Below are 24,600 nucleotides of genomic sequence, written 5' to 3' on the forward strand. Positions count from 1 at the left end.
AGCAGCAGGGAAGAAAAGGATGTGTGCAGAAAAGGAAGAGTTATGGGTTGAGGGAGAGAGAACAAAGAATAATATGTGTGTGTGTGGGGGGGAGTGACATAATCTTGGAAATATTAAAACTAGAAGGAACCTTAGATCATCAAGGCCATCCTCTCACTTTACGTAAGAGGGAGCCCATGGAGGGGGGGAGGGTCCCAAAGCTAGTCAGCCCGAAGCTGAACCCAGATTTCTTGAGTTCACTTTCAGTATTTGTTACAACTTTGCCCTTCATGGAAGACCAAGAGAATGACTCCGGACTGGGAGAAAAACGAGAGAAACGTCACATTTAAGGCTATAATCTCCTTTATTCCAAAAATAAATATTTCACCTTAGAATTGATATATTTCAAATCACATGAAGCACAGAGACGGGCAGTCCCTTGGGAAGTGGAGAAGCACAGGGATGAGAGTCATAGCAATCACGCTCTAGATGGCAGGATGGGTGGGAAGCTGATCACACAGATTTATGGCACGGCAGATTTCGCCCTTCTCCGGGTGGAGCTACATGGACATCAGCTGGAGAAAGAAACACTCCCTTTTTTAAGTCTGAAAGGCACATGAAGTGGACCATAAGGTGTATGGCACATTCACTGATAATACATTTCCTACTACATTCCGAGAGGACTGAGAGACTTGCATCAAGCCCAGGGCGGGAGGAGACGGGAGCGTCCGGCCGGCCGGCGGCGGCTTCCGCTCCCCCCTCCCGGCTCCTCTCCGCCTCCCCGCTCTCTCCTGAAGGGGGCGCCGGCTCACTCGGTGGTGGCGGGGCGCGTGGCCACGTACACGAACACCACGATCAGGAGCACCACCACGGCCAGCGTGGGCAGCACCACCGTGGTGATCTGCTGCCGGGCCTCCTGCATGGCTTGCTTCCGCTCCTTCTTATCTTTTGAAGTCTCCTTCTTGGGCTTGCCTTTGAGCTGCCTCATCCTGAGCAGCTTCCCCAGAAATGCGTCCCGCTCCTCTTCTTTCAAACTCGCTGCTTTGGAGGCAAGACCTACAAGCAAGAAGAGAGGACACGGCTTTTAAGTGGAGTTTCTGGGGAGCACCTGCCATCCTCCCGGGAGAGCTCCTCCCCCGGGAACGGCCCCGACGGCCGCCTAGCAAGGCATCACTATTTCATTAAACTGCACCGGTCCTTTGGCTTCTCAGAGAACATTCTCTTCCATCACTTCCTGCCTCCTGACCCAGACCCCTTCCGTTTAATTAAGAAGACCCCCGAAAGCCTCGAAATGTGATTTCAGGAATCGCAGTGAAGGAGGCTTCCCTCCTCTCTGGTGGAAGGAGGCCCTTGTCCCACACCGCAAGGGGGCAATTTGTTTCATTTAATTGTGCTTGTGGGGGCGGCTAGGGGGCGCAGTGGAGAGCGCACCAGCCCTGAAGTCGGGAGGACCTGAGGTTAAATGTGACCTCAGACACTTAAGACTTCCTGGCTGTGTGACCCTGGACACGTCACTTAACCCCAATTGTCTCAGCAAAAAACAAAAACAAAAAACTTCTGGTTTATAAGGAAGGAAGACAACAGGAAATGTCAGCAGTGCTAAAAGTGCTACAAATAATAGTAAATACTAAAATAGTAAGATAACACTAGCACAACAGTTATGTTTAAGGATGGGTGAAAGAATTAGAAGAGGTCAAAGTCAGCTAGTCCAAATCTCTCACTTTTAGAGAGAAGGAATAATTTAACCAAAGACTTGAGTCTGAATCTTTTCTAATACAATGTGGCATTTGGTTCGAACACAGTATCTAACGGAGAGAAATGTCCATTAAGACTGGTGATACAGATTGGAGTTAAGTGCTAAGGGGTTTTAAAAGCTAACAGGGGTTTTAAAAGCTAACCGGGATTTGTTTGATCCAATAGACAACAGAAAGCTACCTGAGTGGACTGAACAGGGAAATGGTCAGATGTGCACTGAGGAAAAATGACAGTGGAGGAGGGCTGAGAGTGGAGAGAGACCAGTTGGGAGGTCATTACAACAATCTAGACTGGTGATGGCCTGAAATGAATTGGTAACAATGTGAAGGGAGAAAAGGGCTAGATGCAAGAGATGCTTGTTGTAGAGGCAAAAATGGCCAAGATTTGTGGAATGAAAAAGATTGAAGAATTGAAGATAATGCCAAGGTTAAGAAACTGGGAGACTGGAAGAATAATGGTACCCTGGACAAAAGGAAGTTTGGATGAGAGGAAGATTTGAGGGAAAAAAGTGAGTTCAAATACCCAAAGGGTAACCACACAATGTTAACTTTCGATCCAGCAAAACCACTGAGAGATCAGAAAAAATGGAAAAGGACTTACATAGGCAAAAATATTTATAGCACCCCATTTCATGGTGACAAAATATTGAAAATTGGGGAATGGCTGAACAAGCTATGATATGTGAACAAAATGGAATACCACTGTGAAATAAGAAATGAACAGGCAGATTTGCACAAATCGCTGCAAAATGAGATGAGAAGAACCAGAAAACATTGTACACAGTATCAACATTGTGTGACGATCAACTATGAATGACTTGGGTCTTCTCAGCACACAATAATTTAAGACAAGTACAAAAGACTCACAAAGGAAAATGCTATTCACAACCAGTTAAAGAAGAAAAAGTTAAAGTAGATCAAAGTGTACTTTTTTCACTTTATTCTTTTTCATGGCTTTTTCTCTTTTGATGTTTCTTCTTTCACAATTGTGACTAATATGAAAATGTTTTGCATGATAGCACATGTATAACTTATACTAAACTGCCTACCATTTTTGGAAGAAGGGAGAAAAGAGAAGGAAGGAGAAAATTTTGAATTCAGAATCTTCTAAAAATGCTAAAAATTGTCTTCATATGTAATTGGGGAAAAAATAAGATACTATTTTTTAAAAAGATTGAGTTCAATTTTGGACATTTTTGAATTAAAGATTTTTTGGGATATTCAGTTGAAAACATACAATACTCAAATAGTAATGAAGCTCAGAAGAGACAGATTTATAGATCTAGAAGACATCTGCATTAGAGATAATAGTTAAATCAATGGCAGCTGATAAGGCCACTTGGAATATTGAGAGAAAAGTGAAAAAAAAAGGACTAGAAAACAACTTTAGGGAGTATTTCCAATTAGGAGATAGGATATGAATGATAAAAAAAACAAAGGTGATTGAGCAGGAAAAGTCAGAAAGATAGAATAACCAGAAAAATCACAAAAACCCAGAGAAAAGAGAGAATCCAAGGGGAGAGAATGATCAACAATATACAGACAGATTGGGAAGAATGACCATGTGACCTCGTAATTAAGAGATCAATGGTAACTTTGGGCAGAACTGTTTCAGTTGAGTGACAAGGGCAGAATTGAGTTGTAAGTGGGAAGAAGAAGTAGAAATCAGCAAGTACAGACAAATTTCTCATAGAATATGGCTGCAAAATGGAGGAGAGAAATAGGATGATAAATTGAGGGATGGTAATTCTAATGAACATTTTTAAAGGATGAAGGAAATAGACCTGAACATATTTGAAGGCAGTAGGGGAGGAGCCAGCATGGATAAGGAGAAATTGAAAGAAGAGACTGAGATTGAGGATTCAATCTTCTGAAGAAGACAGGAATAGATGGGAAGTCCACATGTAGAGGAGTCAGACTTGGCAAAAACAAAGGCCACCTTTCTGTCAATGACTGGGGAAAAGGAGAGAATAAGAGATGATATCAATGGGGTTTTAAAATTGAAGAGACTGGAAGAAGATGAAAATCAAATTGAATGGCAAAATTGGGGTCTGGGTTAAAGGAGGGTGGTAAAGGAGATTTGAGGAGGGAAGAAAAGATTTGGAATTGATTGGGAAGTAAGGTGAGGAATAAATCAGAGTAACAAAAAGACTTTCATGCTATAGTGAGGGCCTAGTTGAAATTGAAAAATATGAATTTATAATGTACTCAGTCAGCATGCATGATTGTGACTTTTTCCAGTTCCATTCAGCAAATGGTGAATTAGAGCAGAGGAAGATGATGATGGGAAAAATCCAGTGCTGAGATTTGCAAGAAATAATGACAATCAGACAAGGGGGCAAGGAATTCAAGAACAGACATCAGTGTGGAGTTGAAATGGTTAACAGGTGGGTTACTGAAGATCTCATGGAAGAACTAAAAGTCTTTATAAATGAAAAGAACAAGTTTAGGAAAGGTGAGGTGTAGGAAAAGGCAGATTGAGAGAAAGTTATGGTCAGAAAGGAAAATGTCAGCTTCTAACTAAGGAAGTAAAAACTTGTGATTAATAGTAAAATCCAATGGAAATAAAGTAAGGAACTGAGGAATTGGTAGGTTAAGGAATTTTAGGGAACATCTATGTAAATATTCAGTTCCTCAGAATTAAGGGCAACTATTGAGCAGAGAAGGTGAGCCAGTGCTTAGTACAAGGCCAAAATATATTATGTGATTAATAAACGAATAAATCTTTGTTGGTGACAGAAAGTAGGTCCTTGAGAAAGAAAGGAAAGTAACCTGGAGGTCAACATATTATAGCCATTATAATTTGGATTGGACAGAAAATCTTGAACCAGTGGAGGGAAAGACACAGAGTTAGCTTAAGACAATAGGTTGTTACAAAAGTCTTAATACAGTTTTAAGTTATTAAAGCCTGTATATGTAGAGAAATCTGCTAACCTTAAAGTGCTATATCAACATTAGATATTATTACTCCCATTACTGTTCAAGGACTCATAGATAATAGGTGGAAGTCAGGACTCCTGCTTGTGTACTGCCAGTGTTTATTTATTGACTCCAAATGATGTCAGTTCAACAAAAAACAGAACCTAAGGACACAACTCAAGGTCCTCAACTCCCACTTAAAAATAAGGAAGCAAGAATGAACTGAGGGGAATTATGTGTGTGTGTGCACACTTAGATTTCCAAGAAACAAGCCATTAGCAGTAAGTTTTTCCACAGTGTTTAGAGGGTCATCATACTTTAGAAAACAACTTTGTACAAATTCTTTTATATAATGCAAAAGACACCTTGCCGAAGCTTCCATACAGACACTGCTTGGGGTTGTGCGGGAGAGGAAGAAACAAGATTATTCAGCTGAGAGGGTGTTCTAAAATATAATAAAAATCTGGATAGAGACAGCTATTTCTGCTTTACTTCCTTAGAAGATGCTGGAACTTTCTCACATAACTCTATGGGATATTCAAAGGTACCAGCCACGGTGATGACTAACTCTTGTATGTTTGTACTGTAAATTCAAAAGTGACTGGAGTTTTAAAAATTTTTAAGAAATAAAAGTAACCAGCTGCTCCAGCTCACCTAGAGCTGGTCAGGATTTCAAGGACAAACAAATATGCTTGGAGTCTAAGTGGCAATACATGTATCAGCTGGTCTCTGCTGAGCACCACAGAGCAGAGAGCCTCCTTTTGCGCATTCCCCTTGAAATGGGAGGGGAATGCTCTGCGGATGCTGGAAGAAACCCACTCTGCCTGCCACCCTCCACACCAGGGAGAATCCTCCCAAATCCAATGGCCTTGGGACTGTGACAATGGGATTGGGCTTTCTGATAGCATCACTAAGGACTCTGGCTCCAGGGTCAGAAAAGGTGCATCAGAATCCTGCCTCTCACTATAGCTTAGTCTCTGTGTGACTTTAAACAAATCCCTACCCGTTTCCGGCCCCCAGTTTCCTTATCTATAATAAAATGAGATTAGACTAATTCTTTTCAGCTCTAAATTTATGATTTTATGAAACCTTTCAGCATTTCCATTCTCATCCCTCAAGGGGGCAGTCTTGAACACTGAGGCTCTAGGATAAAATGCAAACTTCTCAGATGGGTATTTCATGACTTTTAAAATCTGGCTCCAAGTTTATTGCACATTTTCCCTTTTCATGCACTCTCTGTCACAGCTCAACCAGTTGCTGTTCCTTGGATTTAGCACTCCATCTCCCATCTCCACACCTTTGCACCAGGTGCTCCTCATGTCTGGAGTGCACTCCCTTTCTAGCTCCCATCTTTTAGAATCTCTAACTTCTTTTATGATTCAGCTCGGGGTACAGCTAGGTGATATTGGGCACGGAGTGCTAAACCAAGAATCAGGGAGACCCAAATTCAGATCCAGCCTCAGAAACTTACTAGTTGTGTGACTGAGCAAATCATTTAACTGCCTTCTGCTATAGTTTTCCCATCTGTAAAATGGAGTAATAATAGCCCCTTATCTCTCTGCGTTGTAATATGGATAAAAGAAGATATTTGTTAAAGCAATTGGCAAACCTTAAAGTGTTATACAGACGTTGCTATTGTTGTTGTCATCCTATGAGCATCTCTTTCAGAAGCCTTTTCTGAGGCTCTATACCTGCAGTGCTTAGCATTGGAGCTGGCTCATAATAAGCACTTAATAATGCCTGAGTGCTTACTGACTGATCCTTTTATTTGTTAATAATCACTCCAACCTTCCAAATTATCACAAATGTACATAATCAGCAAAAACTGATTAGAAGTATGCAAGAACTGTGCTTGCTAAATGATGGTCATACTGTTATGGCAAATAAAATAATACAAATAATACAAAGGAAAATGTAACAGGGCTTAAGAGAGCTGTCTAGACAACATGTTCTAGGAAGTCACGATGACAGAATACTTTCAGCTGGAGTGTGGGGGTGGAGAGGGAATCAAGGACAGCTTCTAGTAAGAGATGGCACCTATGCTAAGCCTTAAAGGAAAAGGTGTTCAGCAAGTAAAGAGGAGGAAGAGAAAATGACTGGCTCACTGGGTTTGATGAAGCAGGTCTGTAATCTCTGCTGATGAAGGAAGCTGAAACTAGCGAATTGTTTGACTGGAAATTCTGTGCTGAAACAGGCAAGAGAGGATTGAGCAGTGGTGAGGTATCCAGAAATATGGGGCAGAAGGAGGGGTCTGCAAATGGTCCCTGCATTCCAGTCTGAACAAGATGGGGAGGAACCCAGTTTCCAAAACACAAACAATGGTGACCAATTTCTCTGAGTTTAAGGATTTATGTATGAATTCCATTATTTTTATTCCTGCTTATTTATCTGATCATTTGTTTTTATGATAGTTGCTAAGCTTAGGATGAAAATAAAGAGAGAGGAGGCTTCATAGTCCATGTTCTCCCCCATTCTCTAATAATCCTGTCTGACAATAACATCACTTTCTACAGATTTTACTCCCCATTCATCTTTTCTTTTCTGGACTTTACCTCCTCAGCAGCAGCCTTTGCTTTTAAGCTTCCTTAGGAAAAGGACTGTCTTTTACCTCTTTTTGGATTCTCATCCCTTAAACCAGAGCTTGGTATGCTTGTTTTTGAGTCATTTTTCAAGTGTATCTGATTCTTCATGACCCTATTTGGAGTTTTCTTGGCAAAGATACTGAAGTAGTTTGCCATTTCCTTCTCCCACTCATTTTTCAGATGAGGAAGCTAAGGCAAAAGGGGAAAATGACTTGCCTAGAGTCACACTACTAGTTACGTGCCTGAATCTCGATTTGAACTCAGAAAAATGAGTCTTCCCAAGTCCAGAACTATCTAGTGTACCACCTAGGTACTTACTGTTTGCTAATTGACTGAAGATCTCCCTATTGGCCAGTTCCTTAGTTCATTATTTCCTTAGTGGGCTCAGTAAGTCCTTCTGATCGGACTTCATCCTTCCTTTCTATTCCTCAACAGAAACCTTGCACCCTTTCAGGGGCAATCCCCACCCACCCATCCTTTACCCCTGACTCCTTGGGGATAAGTAGCTTCTTTATAGTGTGTTCCCAAAGCTCAGCACTGAAATGAGTGTGAAATGGAGTGAGTGTGATATCTCTAGTCCCCACTTTCCTTCTGGGCTACAGACATATTTCTACATCCCATCTCTACCCATACACCTCACTGGAACCTCAAGCCCTGAATGTCAAAAACCAAGCTCATTATCTCACCTCAAAATCCACTCCTCCTCAGCATCTCACTTTCTGACAAATGGCGCCATTCAGTCCCTCCCACCTTCACAAATTTGAAGCTATCTTTTCTCTCCTTTCACCTGATTAGTTACAAGTCCTGCCAATTCCTCTTACATCTGTCACCACCTTTATTCTCACTGCCACTGCACGAGTACAAGTTCCCATTACAACCTGTCTATCTTCTTGTGCCCTCTCTCTCCTTCCCACTCATCTGTCCTTTGTATCACTATCAGAAAAATCTTTCTAATGCACAGATCAAGTCACCTCACACCTCTGCTACTGGCTGTTAAGGAAAACTCAAACTTGGCGCCTGGCATCCAGGGCCATCCACAATCGTGTCAATCTACTTTTCTGGCCTAATCTCATTATTTCCCTCCAAGTGTTTTATACTCCTTCCTAAAGGGAAGATTCCTTGCTCCCCTGAATACAAAAAGGCTAGTCTCATGTCTGTCTACCATGGGCCAGATTGTGCCCAATTTGTTTTGCTTTCCCAACTCAAAAACCAAAGTCTGGGCTGGTCCATGCTTCTGTCATTTGGACCTCACACATCATATTTTGTTTTGTGGCTCCTGTAGCTTCCCAAGGGCAGGAGCTGCATCTTATTTTTGATTTTCACAGCTACTCTTTTCCTAACATAATAGTCTACATACATACTTAATAAAGTTGGAAAATATTGTTAAAAATACATGGTAAGTGAAATGACAGCAAAGAGATGGTAGGTGTTCAATGTCCCATCATTCTGGAGGTAGATTTCTCATACAGGTATGGGTGTGTGCAGGACTGAGAAGATACAGGATGCTTTCCATCCTGGGTGGATACGGCATAGCCACAAATATATGGCCTACTTGTGGTCATTTGGATAGATGACTACATCTATAAATTGTCTCGGCTACTGGCTCCCCTTTCCTCAGTTATCTCTTTGCCAGATGCAGGAATGAAGTACTTATCCACATTCTCCATCATCCTAGACTGCAGATCCAATTAGTTAGTAGGACAGGAACCTCAGTTTTTATAAATTTCACCTGGTAGCAAAAGAGAGGCCTTCCATTCAATGAAAAATAAATATAATTGACTCTGACAGCCTGAGACTCAAAGATTCTGGTTACACAGGGTATCTAATGTAAGTCATCTGTTAGCATGGCATTCTTTCTTTTAGGTCTAGATTTCTGGTTAAAGAGAAATCCTAGTAAGGAAACTTCCTCTCCCAATACAGATCAGCAACTGTACTCTAACTCATAGTCTTTTCAAAGGGTCACCTGATGGCAGTTAAAAAAATAAATGATTTCACCAGAGTCACATAGCCATAGGAAGGAGAAGCTGGCCCCTATGGCACGACTTAGGCAAGCTCATTTAGCAAACTTACTAGGTTCAAGGACCAATCAGTCTGGTGAAAGGCAGCCAATTACCCATACGAGGAATTTGAGTTTAGCATAAATTTACCCCCAAAGTACAGAATAACAGAAAAGCTATGGGAAAAGTCAAGCTCTTGCCTCAATGAAGCAATTTCCCATTCCAAGAACTGCTCTATGAGCAAGACTGCCTTAGTCATGGTCTCTCATCAGCCATAATAGGACAGGATCTCCCATGCAGAACATGTATATAGTGGACAGTGACATAATATGAGTTTGAAGGAATCTATACAATTACTTCTGTTCCAATATGAAATATTAATAGGGGCCACAAGATTTCAATGTTAATTAAGGTAGACTTGCCTGAAAATATAGAAGTCCTAATAACTTCATCTTGAGTTCAAATGAATTATATACACAGGGTCATCTATAAAGTCACTATCCCCTGGAGTAATACCCACAGCCCAGTTTTAGTATGACTATCCTAGAAAGAGGGGATCCAATTTTAATCTAGTGTTGACGTTGTTATCAATAAATATATTTCTGATAAACAAAAAATGTTATAAAGCAAACAAACAATATTAAAGCAAGTATGAATAATTTCTCCAAAGAGACTTTTCCTTGGAATGGAAATAAACGAATTCTGCTTTCTTTCTAACTCCATACCTACTCTTCTTCAATATACCATAACTACCTGTACTGGAAAAAAAGAAAAAACCCTAAACAACACCCAGAGAAAAATATCCTTCAACAAAGTCTTTCAGATCATTTTTTAAAAAGAGAATAGCTAAAAAGATGACTGAAAAGCCTCTATCTTTTTAAAATCAGGAATACAGAGAAACATGACAAATAAAAGGCAGGGAAAAAAACCAACAAAAAACAAAAAAAACAAACCTCAAATAAAACCTTGCCATCTCTTCTCTTCCTAGTGTCATTATCATAACATTAAACAGAAGAGTGGCTGGCAAAGCTCCCACACTTGATATGTGAAGAAGAAAGCCGTCTTAGGTAAGAGGAAACATAAATTCAGCACTGCAGAGCTAGCTGCAAACCCTCTGCTCTTTGGTTCATCACATGCAGCTGCTTCGTTTTATGTCCACGGTATTTAGCAATAATGTTGTTTTTTTCCCCCAGCTTACCAAAAGAGCCAGGAAGAAATGCCAGGGAAATTAGGAAAGATGTGACTTGTGACTCTGTTAAATACCTGCCGATGACACAAACGCCTTCTCCCATGGAAAGACAAGAGCCACGGGTATCCCTTCTCCTCTACATCCTGTGGCTGCACATACATGCTGGGGTCAGTGAATGCCTTCTAGACTCTTGGAATTGGAAAGGCTTTGGAGCTACCTCTCACCCAATCTAGCAAGCCCCTTTACTCAGGATGCCCTAAAAAGTTGGCAAGCCAACGATCACAGGATTTAGAATAGCCTACAACTAAAACTGTTCCCTTCTGAAAATAGAGAAGCAAGAAACAAGGGAAAGGTCTGTAGAGAACTCAGTTAACTATAAACAGTCTAGCTCTATGTCCTTTTTGGTTGCATTGGTGGGTCCCTCAGTCATGTCTGACTCTTTGTGACCCTAGGGACCATGCTGTCTATAAGGTTTTGATGGCAAAGATTGTGGAGCAGTGGGCCATTTCCTTCTCCAAAGGGCTTAAGACAAACAAGTTAAGTGACTTGTTCAAGGTCACACAGCTAGTTAGTGTCTGAAGTTGGATTTTAATTCAGGTCTTCCTGATTCCAGTCCAACACCTATTCCATTGAGCCACATAGCTGCCTCCTATGTCCAGGTAAAAGTCAAACTGCTCTGTATCAACCAACAATTCTTTATTCTATGACAGTTTAAGAGACAATCAGCTACCTCAAGTATTTTGGTACTTCACAGATGACCAGTCAAAAAAAAAAGGGAAGAAATAAGAAAAATAAGTATAATTTCCTATAAAAGGGCTTGAGGTCTTAGACAATTAGCTTCAACTTAGTTTTTACTGGCTTCCAGCTGCCTGCCCTCATCTCTACCACCACCAAATGAAGACCAACTGCCAATGGACAAGCAGATAAGCCCAAGAACTCTTATCTATTATGCCAACAGAACTCTCTCCTCTACTCTCCACCTTTCTGACACCCCCCCAATCCCCTACACCCAGGACCAGCTCTTTCCAACCTGGCCCACAAAGACATAGTCCATCTTCTTGTGGCAATGTGGCCTGACAGCTTCCTTTACTGGTCCCCCGAGTCTCTCTCTCTCCTCAGGCCTCCTATTCCTTGAGACACAACAATATTTAAAATGGGCCAATTAATAGTCCTGCAATGATGCGACAAACTTCATTGCTATGTTATTTTAAGAAACTGCCACATCTAACCCAACTTTCAGCAATCACCACCCTGATAATTCAGCAGTCATCAACAGGGGGGCAAGACCCTCCATTAGCAAAAAGATTACAACTTTCTGAAAGCTCAGGTGAAGGTTAGCACTTTTTAGGAATAAAGCATTTTTAATTAAGATATGAACATTGTATTTTGGATATAATACTACTGCATAGTTAACAGATTACAGCACAATGTAACTATAACTTTTATAGACATCACCTTCCTGATGTCATTGGTCTTCTTCAAAAACAAAGAACACACAACAAATTCTATATGCACTTTGACATCCAAAAATTCATGTCACTCTCTTTTTTCCGATATTTACTTTATTTTGGTGATTTGGAAATGAACCCATGTTAGCTCTGAGGTATGCTAGTATATTGAACTTATCAGAGACTAAACCAACTCTCCCAATCAGCTAGGAATTCTGGAAAGATAATGTATACAATTTTTCATACTTCCATTCTATAGATGAATATTGTAATTAAGAGTCTATGGAGAAAGGAGACCCTGTACTCTAATCCTGGATCTGTTATTCATTAGCTGTGTGACCTTAGGAAAACAGTCATAACCTTTTAATGACTGTTTTCTAACTGCTGGAGATAATATTCTCAGTTTCACCTAACTCAAAGGCCTGGATCAAGTTATCAAATGAGGTCACAGCCATAAAAGATCTATAAAAACTATGTATTATTATTACCCAGAGACATTCTTCCTCTGCCCAATATTGCATGTTTTCCTTATCTGGATCTGTTATTTCATTTAGTTTAAAAAAAAAATGGCTGAACTGTTGCAAAGAAGTCTTTGACAAAATCAAGTAGTGAATATTTATCACTCTGTTATTGACAGGCAAAACCAAGACCACTGGGCAAAAAAAATATATATATATATATATATATATATTTAAAATATGCTTGTGAGCAAAATTGTTCTTTTAAGGGAAAATTAGCCAGCACTAAAAAAAAAAAAAAAAAATCTCTGGTCCTCTGGATATAGGAACTGCAGTGAAGCAGTTCCTTAAATACCAAACAACAAAAATCCTGACATTTATATAGTGCTTTCCATATATTATTTCATTTGAATCTCAAACCTGTGAGCAAAATAGTATTGGTATTATTAAATCCATTTTACAGATAAGGAAACTGAGGCTAGAAGAGGGTAAATATCTTGCTCCAAGGTCAGGGTAGGTCTTGCCAAGTCGCTCTGATTCCTTTCCACAGTGTTCACTAAGGTTTTTCTTCCCCCCCCCCCCCTTACAACACAAACTTCATTAACGACCCAGAGATCATAGGCATAGTTGTTTATGGCATCCCTAAAAAGGAAAATCCATCTCAAAGCTAAATTGCAGCAAGTTAATTACATATTCCGGTTGATGGCAGAAATATTGAGGGAGAGAATGCTTTTATGAGCTGTCAAGTGAGAATCAGAGAAGGCCCTTCCCCAAACTGGCAAATCCTGGGGATGACAAGGAAATGAGTCCTGAAGGTTTATGGCATGTGGTTTTCAGAGAAAGGCAATTATTGCCTTACTCATCCACCCCCCTGCCCACCCAGGTTTTCTCTGAGGGGTTTCCTCAGACAAAGGACCTGGAAAACAACTCTATGAGCACAGCCTTATGCCAGAATAGGACAACTATCCATCTACAAAACATGATTTCAGAAGTGCTGAGAAGGTCCCCAATCTCATCCTCTCCACAACAGTCCCCTCCCCTCCCCCCATAATGACCCTATATCCTCTGGCATGAAATGACTAAAATTCCATCCCTACAGAGCTTTGTTATTTAGGTTAAGATTTTGATCCCTGTAAAATACAAATAAACCTAAGGAAAGGTTACCATTTAAGCTGTCAGGAGTTAATTACCCTTTAGTGTCAATGAGTTCTAGGTTCTTCCCGGAATATCTTTTAAAAGAGAATGAAATTATTTAGAGAGAGAGAAAGAGAGGTAGAGACTGAGATAGAAAGATACACAAGGAGAGATAGACAGAGATGTGTGGGGGCGGGGGGAGAGGGAGGATGAGAACATAAAGGTACTGGGTTCACAGCAATATGAAAAAGAGAATTAGGAATACCAAAGACAACTTTGATTTAATTCACATTTTCTCCTGTATCTTCATAATATCATTAAGGTAAAGGAGGATCTATTAACAAAGGTTTTATTAAGAGTTCTGTTGACTCACTGCCAACTGAGGCAGACCTCCTGGATTTGACCTGATCTAGATTAGTAGAGATACTTAGTTGGGCAGTACAAGATAATAATAATTGCGATTACTCATTTACCTTTTTTCCCCCAATGGATTTGAACTGAAAATTTAAAAATATATATTTTCCTCAATTACATATAAAACAATTTTTTACATTTGTTTTCAGATTTTTCTCCCTTCCTTCCCACTTTCCCTCATTGAGAAGGCACATGTTGAAGTCATACAAAACATATATATGTGTGTGTGTATGTGTGTGTGTGTGTGTGTGTGTGTGTGTGTGCGCGCGCACGTCAGTCTGTACTCAGGCACAATCAATTCTTCTCTGGGTATGGATAGCATTTTTCATCATTAAGTCCTACAGAGTTGTCTTGTACCATTGTATTGCTGAGAACAGTTATGTCATTCATAATCGATCATTTTACAATATTACCATTATTTTGTACACAGAACATTTCACTTTGCATCAGCTCATGGAGGTCTTCCCAGGTTTTTCTGAGGGCTCACCATCTTCCACAGAGCAATAATATTCCACCACATAGCACAGTTTATTCAGCCATTCCCCAATTGATGAGCATCCCCTCAATTTCCAATTCTTTGCCCTGAAAAAAGAGCTGTTATACATATTTTTTTGTACATATAGGTCCTTTTCCTTTTAAAAAAAAAACTCTTTTGGAATTCATGCCTAGTCATATTAGGTCAAAAGATATGAAGATTTTATAGCTCTTTGGGCTTAGTTCATATGTTTTGATCATTTATTAACTGGGGAATGGCTCTTATATTTTATAAATTTGACTCAGCTCCCTGTACATTTGAGAAATAAGTAACTTGTTTCGTCAAAATTCTTTTCACAAATACTATTGCTAATTGTATTTCTCCCCTGTATATTCTATTCTCTCTCTCACCCTGTCCCTCCTCAAAAGTGTTTTGCCTCTAACTATCCCCTCCCCCAATATGCTCTCTCTTCTATCATCTTACTCCCTCCTTACACTTTCCTGCAGGCTCAGATAGATTTCTATACCCATATTGGGTTACTACTCATTTATCTAATAAGTTTGTAATCACCTTATGATTTGTAGTATAAGAATGATCCCCATTTTATAGAGGAGGTAACGGAGGTTCTACAAAGTTAAATGAGTTGCCCAAGATTCTACAGAATCTGAAGGCAGATCTCAGTGCTCTCAATGAGCCTCACACCAAATTTGGTATTTCCCAAACTTGACAGGAAAGTAAGTCAACTTGGGGGAATTTGGGGAGTTAAGAACAATACTAAAATCAGTTCAAAATATCCAAAGCAGAACTCATCATCTTTTCCCCCAAAGCCAAGTCCTCTTCTGAACTTCCTTATTTCAGTTGCGGATACCATCTATCCTTTTAAGTCATTTAAGGTTTTTACAACTTTTGAGCAGTTCATGCCTTCCCACTCTCACTTACCTCACATATTCAATTAGTTTCCAAGTTATGAATACTCTAACAATCAACAGTAACTGGGATGTTGCACCAATTTCTACAATTACAAGAATTTATTAAGCATCTTTCACATGTGCTGCTCTTTTCAGACTCACAGTCATCAATCTAGTTAAAGAGCCTCACCTGAACTTCTTCAATAGCTTTCTAAAGCATGTCCCTTCATCTCTTCACTCTTCAATCTGCCCTCCACGTTACTTTCAGAGTGATGTTACTAAAGTACAGGTCTAATCCAATTTCTCTATTTCTCAATTAATTTTATTGACCTATGAGCTTTACAGTGAAATTCAAATTCTTCTGCTTAGTGTCAAAAACTCTTCAGAATATGCCTTTAATCCATCTTTCCTGACTTGTTCTATATTATTCATCTTTGATCTTCTTGGACATGATCTCTTCTGCTATCTGATAACACTGGCTTCCTTGCTATTCCTCCCATACTAAGGCTTATCTCCTGAGTATTTTCCTTGGCTGGAATCTGTCCCTTTTCATTTCAACTCCTAGTTTACTAGGCTTCTTTCGAATCTCAGCTAAAGGAACATCTGATAGAAAAAAAAAAAAAAAGCCTTTTCAAGTCCTGCTTCCCTTCGGAGATTATCCCCAATTTACCCTGTATGCATTTTGTCTGTGCATCATTGCTGGCATATTGCCTCCCCCACCAGACTGGGAACTCCTTAAAAACAAAGACTGTTTTTTTTTTTTCTTTCCTTGTATCCCAAAAGCATTTAGCAAGATGCCTTGTACATAGTAGACATTTAATAAATGCTACTTCATTAATAGCAGTTCATGCTCTCTGTAATCTAGCCAAACTAGTTTCTCATTCATAACATTCTTATCTTATTTTCATGCCTTTGAGCAGACTGAAGGATCCTAGTTTGTTTAAAAGTTCAGCTAACATACCCATTAGTAACCTTTCCTAACTCCTCTTAAGGTACTAAAGCCCTTTGTCACAATTTCTTTAATTATTTGCAAATGCTTTTTCTTGTTACTTGTGTTCTAACCTAAAAGATATGAAATCCTTTTTTCCTCATGTTTTAATATTTTTATTCCCTCAGTTACATGCAAAACATTTTTTACATTTGCTTTTAAGATTGGATTCTGGATTCTCTCTCTCCCTCCCTATATGCTCCTCACCACTGAGAAGGCACAAAGTTATGCAAAATATTTCCATAAAAAAGTCATGTTGCAAAAGAAAACATAGATCCTTCCATTTCACCCCCCAAAAAAATCCTCTAGAAAAAAATTAAGAAAAAAGTATGTTTTTGTATTTGTATTCAGACATAATCAGTTCTTTCTCTTTGTATGGATAGCATTTTTCATCATTAAGTCCTTCAAAGTACTGATGAGAGTAGCAAAGTCATTTACAAATGTTCATCCTACAACATTGCTATTATTTTATACATACAGTACACTTCAATTGCTTGAGCTTACAGAGGTCTTTCCAGGTAGGACATGAAATCGTTGAGAGCAAAGAATGTTTTATTTGTTTGTCTCCTCTGCACCTAGGACAGTATAGGACATAATGGCCTTAATAAAAATAAAATGCTTGTTGACTGATTAATGGGCCTACCAAGTGCCTAATCACAAAATCCAGCCATATTTCCCCTAAAGAACATTAGAAATTATAAGGACCATCTGACACATCCTCTGGCTCATTTTTGCAAACATCACACTCTAATCATCTCTGCTCTTTTCTCTACCATGATCACCACTTCCCTCCATCCTGCAGGTGAAAAACTGAAAAAGATAGGAGATTTGAGATAGAAGGAGGGAGGAGGGGGAGGAGGAGGAAAAAAAAGAGGGGGAGGAGGGGGAGAAGGAAAGAGGAGGAAATGAGTCTTCCCATCCAAAAACCTGTTTTATTAAAGTAGTAAAGGGTAAAGCTATAACAGTTATTTAACCTGGACAATTATTAACTAGGGGGTATTTTGTTATGATTCCAAAGGGAAACAGCCTTTAGTCTCAGCACAACTCCCATCTTAAAAAAAAATTAGTATTCATTAAGGAGGAGTCCCAAATAAAAAAGAATATGTCTCCCTAGAAGAAATACCTAGGGAGGAAAGTATGAAGTGTCAGAAAGCCAAGACTGGGAACACAAAGAGTTTAGGCTAAACAGATCCTAGAATCCACCAAATCTTTTTAGTTGAGCTGCTATCAGGTAACAGAAATCTGATGGATATCAAGCTCATGAATTTCTAAATGAATTGTGATCCAGGGAACTCAAGGTCTAGTATGAAGGAATCTAACCAAAATCCTCTCTCACATTAAAGAACCTACTTATCTGAAATAAATTAATCTAATCAGTCCTACTTCATTGGTTACCCAATTGCTCTTATTAGAACAGATTAGATCAATATTAATAATATTTATTATCTAATTATTATAATATTATATAGTAATAACAATATTATTTATTATATATAATATGATATATTATTAATAATAATTATTATTATTATGAGAATAATTGCTTTCCAGAGGTGGAAAGGCAAAAATCTGAAGGATCCTCTCCGGGCCCTAGTTTCTTTTCTTTAATTTTTTTTTTTTTTTTTTTTACATTGCCTACATTTCCCAATATAATCCTCTCAGTGTCATCCTTTATAATAAAGGAGAAAAAGACGAGATAAAAAATTAAACAAACTCAACCAGCACATCCATGTCTCTTCTTTGGGGTCAAACTTGGTCATTATAATTTCTAATGTTCTTTGTCCACTCGCTCTTTCCATTAACAATGTTATATTCATTTGCATACACATATACACACTCAGGTATGCACACACACACACACACACACACACAGAATACATTTCTGTATAGAAACATACACTATTATACACATATATGGTTTTCCTATCTGTGTTTCATTTTTGCATCAGTTCACATGTCTTTCCATGGTTCTCTGAAATCATCATATTCAAGGTTTCTTACAGTACAATAATATTCCTTTACATTTATATTCCATGGTCTATTAACTTAATCCTCAAACAATGGGCATCTATTTCCAATTCTTCACTACTACAAAAAAGTCAAAATGTCAATATTTTGTTGTATACAGAGCCTTTATTTTTATTAATTTACAAAGGGAGATGGGAGTAGCCTTAGAACTGAAATTGGCCACTGATATATTCCACTGTGAAGGGGAAATCTACTCAGGAGCAAATTATTAAATTAACAATAACATTCTACAGCAAGGGACAGAGAAAAGAGTTGGTTATCACAAGATCATATAAATGGAATTAAAAGGAACCTTAGATATGCTTCAGAAATATTTCTACTAAGGTAGGTAGATGGATAAAACGTTCTTTTCTACTTTAAAGACATGTCTATGTAAAGAATCAGTGCTGGAACAAGATTATATGATGATCAACAGTGATGGATTTGATTCTTTTCAACAATGAGATGATTCAAGGCAATTCCAATAGACTTGTGATGAAAAGTACCATCCACATCCAGAGAGAGAACTATGGAGACTGAATATGGGTCAAAGTATAATATTTTTACCATGAGGGTGGGGATAGGGAGTCACGAGGGGAATATTGTTATTTGCTTGTTTTTTTTTTCCTTTTTCATGTTTCCCCCCCCCTTTTGATCTGATTTTTCTTGTGTAGCATGATGAATATGGAAATATGTCTAGAAGAATTGCACATTGTGTAACCTATATGGCAGTGCTTGCTGTTTATGGGAAGAAGTAGTGGGAAGGAGAAAAATTTGGAACACAAGGGTTTGCAAAGGTAAATTCAAAACTATTTGGAAAAATAAAAAGCTACTAAAAAAAAAAAAAAAAAAGAATCAATGCTAGACATCTCTAATTTCAGTATCCTTTATCCCAGGAAAAATACAGTGATAAATTCTTATTCTTTATTTGTTCTTTTTTCTTCACTATAAAAATAATTTTAAAAATTTATTCATGTTTTTTGTATGTATAGATCCTTCCACCCAACCCCTTTCCCCTCCCCACCCCTTTAGCAAATACAACTTTCTGGCTGAGTATTCAGCACTCTGCCCCCTAGTAGTGTCCCAGTTTTCTGCCATAAGGAGAGAAATACATTTGATATATAGTCTAGGACCATGAGTGGTCATTCAAATTTTTAAGAATTCAATTTATCATTTCTTTCATTTACTTTTTTGTAGCAACTGTGCACATTATTCTCTTGGTTCTGCTTACATCTGCAGTTCCATACATTCACTTTTCCAATTCTGTGCCTTTCTTTACACCATTCTCTTTCCCTGAAAAACTTTCTCCCACTCCTTTTTTGCTTATGAAATCCTGTCCAGTTTTTAAAGTTCCATTCAAATGCCACACCATGAAATCTTCCCCCATTTTGCTCAGTTGATTATGATCATTCCCTCAGGGATCTCCATGATCCTTTCATTGTGGTTCTTTCATACAATTGCCATGTAAAATTTTCAGACTATTTTTTATTAATAGTTATTGGTGTATATTTTCCATCTCCTTTCTAGAATCTAATTTCCCTGAAGGTGCTAAACTTTGTCTCTACCGCTGCAGCCATTTCACAGAATCAGAATATTTCAGAATTGGGTCAGGTACCTCACCTCATCAGCAATCCATCTCCTCCAACTTGAGAGAATTTATTATTTCTTTTATTAGTTATTGAATCAAGAACAATGTTTTTCCCCCTCATGTTTCTCCCCCTCATTATCTCCTCATATGGAAATCAACCAGTGTGGGGAAATCTTTCTCTGAAGACTTACCCAAGCTAAAGATCTAATCAAAGACAGTAAAAGAAATTCAGATTTAAGCTAATAGGTAGATCTCAGCTCATTGTGGTTAGAGTTTATAGGTTTATAGATCTGAGAAAAATGTGGATTCTCCTTTTTGTCAGGGGATAGGGAAATTATTATGTCTTTGATCAAGACACTTAATTGTTAAGTGTCTTTGATCCAAGATACCCTCAAGACTTTCTGTAATATAGCCCACTTCTCATTGTAATGTTCATTTTCTCATTAATCATTAACAATCAGAATTGACCAACATCCTCAGGAAAGCCTGCATATGGCACAGGCACAGGACTGCTCAGTATGGCATGCCCTCATCAAAGAGGGTGCAGTGCTCTATGAGCAAAGCAGAATGGAATTAGCCCAAAAAAGCTCAAGATGCTCAAAATTTAAAAAGTCATCCTAAAAATTCACAGTGGCAGAGCACTCCAAGCTTGTATTGGTCTGATCAGCCAGTCTGACACGCTGTAACACAAGTCTAACAGAGTGATGTCCTCTTTGAGAAGGAAGGATCCCACACCACCACCACCACCAGGACATATGAACCATGAGCTCACCACCATGAGGGGTTTTTGGCATTAGCAAGTGTCAGCTAGGTAGTGCAGTGGATCGAGCAGCAGCCCTGAAGTCAGGAAGACCTAAGTTCAAATCTGGTCTCAGACACTTAACACTTCCTAGCTATGTGACCCTGGGCAAGTCACTTAACTCCAATTGCCTCCAAAAAACAATAATAATAATAATTAATAATCTGTTAGCTTTATTAATAAAATGATTAAATTATCCAAAAACTATATCTCTCAAACTTTTCAAATATTACATGCCCATAGTCCCCCAAAGAATCCTTACCTAGGCTTGCTCAAATAGTTACCTCCCTCCTGCTTTAAGAACTTCAAAAAAAGGGGACCCACACTTTACCAAGGCAGTCCATCCAACTTTTGAATAGTACTAACTACTGGAAATTATCTTTCCTAGACATTAAACCTATACTGTGTCCTGGCAACTTCAAATGACTGTTTCTAATTCTGTCCTCCGGGCCCAAACAGAATAAGTTCATATTCTTTCACACATGACCTCCCTTTAACAATATGGAAGATTGCTATTATATATCCCCCCAACTCTTCTCCAGTTTAGTCTCAACATCTCCCTAACTCAATCCATCTTCCCAGTGTTTGATTTTCTCTATTGTTCTTCTATATATTATCTTTTGAACATGTTATCAATGGCTTTTCCAAAATGTGCTGCTCAAAAGAGAATACAATAATCCAGATGTGCTCTGACCAGGAGATGACTGTGCAACTATTAGCTACTAACTCCCAGAAGTCAGCTCTCTCCAAAGTTAGCCTAAGATAGTTCTACCGGCTACCAATTTACATCTTTGACTCATATGGAGGATACAGCCCACTAAAATCCAAGACCTGTTTTTAGACAAACTGCTGCCTAACCATGCCTCCCTGAATCTGTATTTGTGAAGGTGATCTCTCTAAACTAGATCACAAGATTAATTTACATTTATTTCTATTAAATTTAATTTTATTAGATCTGGTCCAATGTTCTAGCCTGTCCATTTTTCTGCATCCTTACTGTGTGTTAGCTTTCAGTGAGTCAACAACTCAATTTAACTCCAATTTTCTTGACAAATACCTTTATTAAGACATTGTCATTGGGTCCTATAACTGTCTTGAGAGTTTTGTAAAAACTTTTAGCTGAGAACAAGGTATTCATCAATTTATTAGAATAGCATACAAAATCACAGTATAATGACTTTGTTTTCCCCAAAAATCGTATGCCCAAAGCAAAAATGATATATTTCTCATTGTCATTCTTTCTTTTCTCTCTCTGTTTCTCTCTCTCTCTCTTTCTCTCTCTGCTCCTCAATGCTTTCTAGCTATGCAAGCTCTTAATAGTCCACATTTAGGAAATGCAAACTCTCTACAAATAGTTAAAGATGTCAAATGTGAGTGAGGTAGGGAAAGAGAGAAAAGAAAAGCCTCTATCTCAAGATGATTTTAAACAACTATATGAAGCAGATTTACTGGTTTTCTAGTAAAAACAAAAATGAGGAACTACTTGGGCACAACAGGGTAGAGAGAATACACCATACCACCTGGCTGAACCCTCCCTTTCATTTTCTGCTTCCAAGATTTTTCAAGGGTAATTTCCCAATTGACCCTCATTTAAAATCTCTTTTTCTTCAAAGATAAATTCAACAAATATTTATTTAGCACCTATTGTGGACAGAGACCTTGGAAAGCAACATAGTTTAATTTCTTGTTAAGACATTCCTTATCTTCAGGAAGTTTGAAATCCTATTTCTTCATTAACAATCAGCTCAGTTCAATTCAATTCAATAAGCTCATGCTTATACACAGCAAAGAAGATGGTGGTAGAAGGAGGCAGAATTGTATTAATGTGATACAACTACCATGCTTCTGTGTTTTATTTCAAGCTTTACCTAATTCATATCACTCCTACTCTGTGACTTCTTGGTGCTTACATAATTATAATTAGTACTACGTCAGCTGGCACTTTTTGTTATATACTTGATCCAAAGATGGGTTATGCTACCCCACATTGCAGGCTTGTATAAAACCTCAGTGCATTTTACTGTGTTCTTAGTTCCACTCATTTTTATCATAATTGTTCTTTTTGTGACAAATACAAGGGAAACAGAAATGATAAAAATGAGGAAAGCATCTTTGAAAGAAATGCAAAATAAAAAACCCTTCCAAAATAAACATTTTTTGATATATGGTAATTTTGTTTGATTATTAGGATAGATTTGTGGGGTTTTTTCCTCTCCTCAAAGAGATTTCACCTTTGGTATAAAACCTATTAGCAGGATCAATACAATGTACCTCAAATGGTCTTCATCTGGTATGCTCCCTCAGACTAGATTATAAGTGACTTGAGGTAACATACTTCCTATAACATACTTCCTATAGTAATGTTTGACATTTAACTTGTACCTCTCTTGTATGTACATGGTTGCTTGTATATTGTTTCTGCCCCATATCCCAATCCCCACCCATGTCAGAATAGGAGCTGCTGAAGGAAAAAAAAAATGTTTATTTTTTTTTCTTTGTATCCTCAGCACTTAGCACAGTAACTGGCACATTGAAAGCTCTTAATAAACATTCGTTGACTGAAAGTTCTAAAGTCAGCATAGCTAAAGCAGAATTTCTTAAACTTTTTCCACTTGCATAAAGGAATATAAAATGGGCATACAAATCAAACATATACTGACAATAAATCATAATTTTGCAACTTCCACATTCAATTACATATAGCGTCATGAACTACAATTTAAGAGGCTGGGATCTAAAGGATGTTTCTTAGGATGAGCCTCTAAAACATTCCTGAGATTCTCTTAGTTGAGAGAGAGTATATTAAGGAAGCATGGCAGACTAATGATATCCTGGGAAAACTACTATCTACAAATACTTTTGTGTACAGAAGCTCTCCTATAAGAAAATTTTAGTTTAAATTTCCTCCAGAAGTTCCCTATCCTAGAGTATAAACTGAGAACATTGTCTGCTAGGACACCAGAGAGTAGGAGTAAGGAAGACAAATGTTTCAAAACTGTTACTGCCCACCCTTTTCTGGAAAATGTCCAGAACTCAAGATTGTATTTCTAGATAAACTGACTTCCATGGTTGTTGAGACTCATGAAATCATCTATCCAGTGTTCCATTCATTTATAACAGCTGAAACTATTAGACTAGGTGAATATAAATGTCAATAGTTTCTCTTTTGCTCAGAAACCCTGAGGGTCTTTTCCTACCAGACTGATTTTTTAAAAAAACTAGATTAAAAAGGCCATTCTCTACCTCCTTTCTTAGCCTAAATCATAGAAAGTGCCTCAGTTAAACTAAGACCTGCTAAAGACTTCAGCTTAAAGAGGCGAAAATCTTCCACTACATCCAGGGCCATTTGCAGTTGTTCAGGTCTATCTTGCCACTGGACCCAGATGGCTCTAGGAGAAAATGAACCTTGATCACTCTGCACAGCTCTCCCTCACTTAAATCCAAATTATTTGCATGGCACAGCATCACCTCCCCATGTGATGACATTGTTCCAGAATGAGGGACAAACAATAACTAACTGTACCTACAATTCCTGCAGGGCTTTTCGTTCTTCACAATTCTTGTGCCCATTTTCCCCATAAATTGATCCAGAGGACACACAGATCACAGAGCAAAGATCAGGAACCTTAGAGATCCAAAGAATTCCACCCTCTCATTCTACAGATGAGAAAACTGAACCTAATGACCTTAAATGATGTGCCCAAGGCTTTCGTGACATGGCAGAAGGAGGGTTCCAATCACAGCAATCTTTCTATTATACTGGATGGCTTGGTGTTCTCCAAGACCAGTACTTTCTGACTCTCTTCTGGAAGAAAGTACTTATGATATACATGGCTTGGGTCTTCTGAGAACTCCACAAGACTTTGGCCTTTTTCTTTTCTTGGACTAACTTGCATTTCCCCCCATCAGTTTCACTATCCTCCCCTATGCCCATCTTCTTATTGAATTCCTCAAACACAGA

At 38.4% G+C, this 24,600-nt stretch overlaps 1 protein-coding gene across 2 annotated transcripts in view; it reads right to left on the minus strand.

Moving 5' to 3' along the window:
• Positions 1-324: 324 nt before the first annotated feature.
• The window catches only part of SMCO4 (single-pass membrane protein with coiled-coil domains 4), an 82,463-nt gene continuing 58,187 nt past the window's right edge, over positions 325-24,600 (minus strand). For both annotated transcript variants that reach the window (XM_051986818.1, XM_051986817.1), the window contains exon 3: positions 325-1,035. In XM_051986818.1, coding sequence (XP_051842778.1) covers positions 788-967 — 180 coding nt within the window. In that variant the 5' untranslated portion in view covers positions 968-1,035 and the 3' untranslated portion in view covers positions 325-787. The remainder of the gene's footprint in view (positions 1,036-24,600) is intronic.

Source organism: Antechinus flavipes, chromosome 3 (assembly GCF_016432865.1).
Source record: "Antechinus flavipes isolate AdamAnt ecotype Samford, QLD, Australia chromosome 3, AdamAnt_v2, whole genome shotgun sequence".
NCBI lineage: Eukaryota > Metazoa > Chordata > Mammalia > Dasyuromorphia > Dasyuridae > Antechinus > Antechinus flavipes.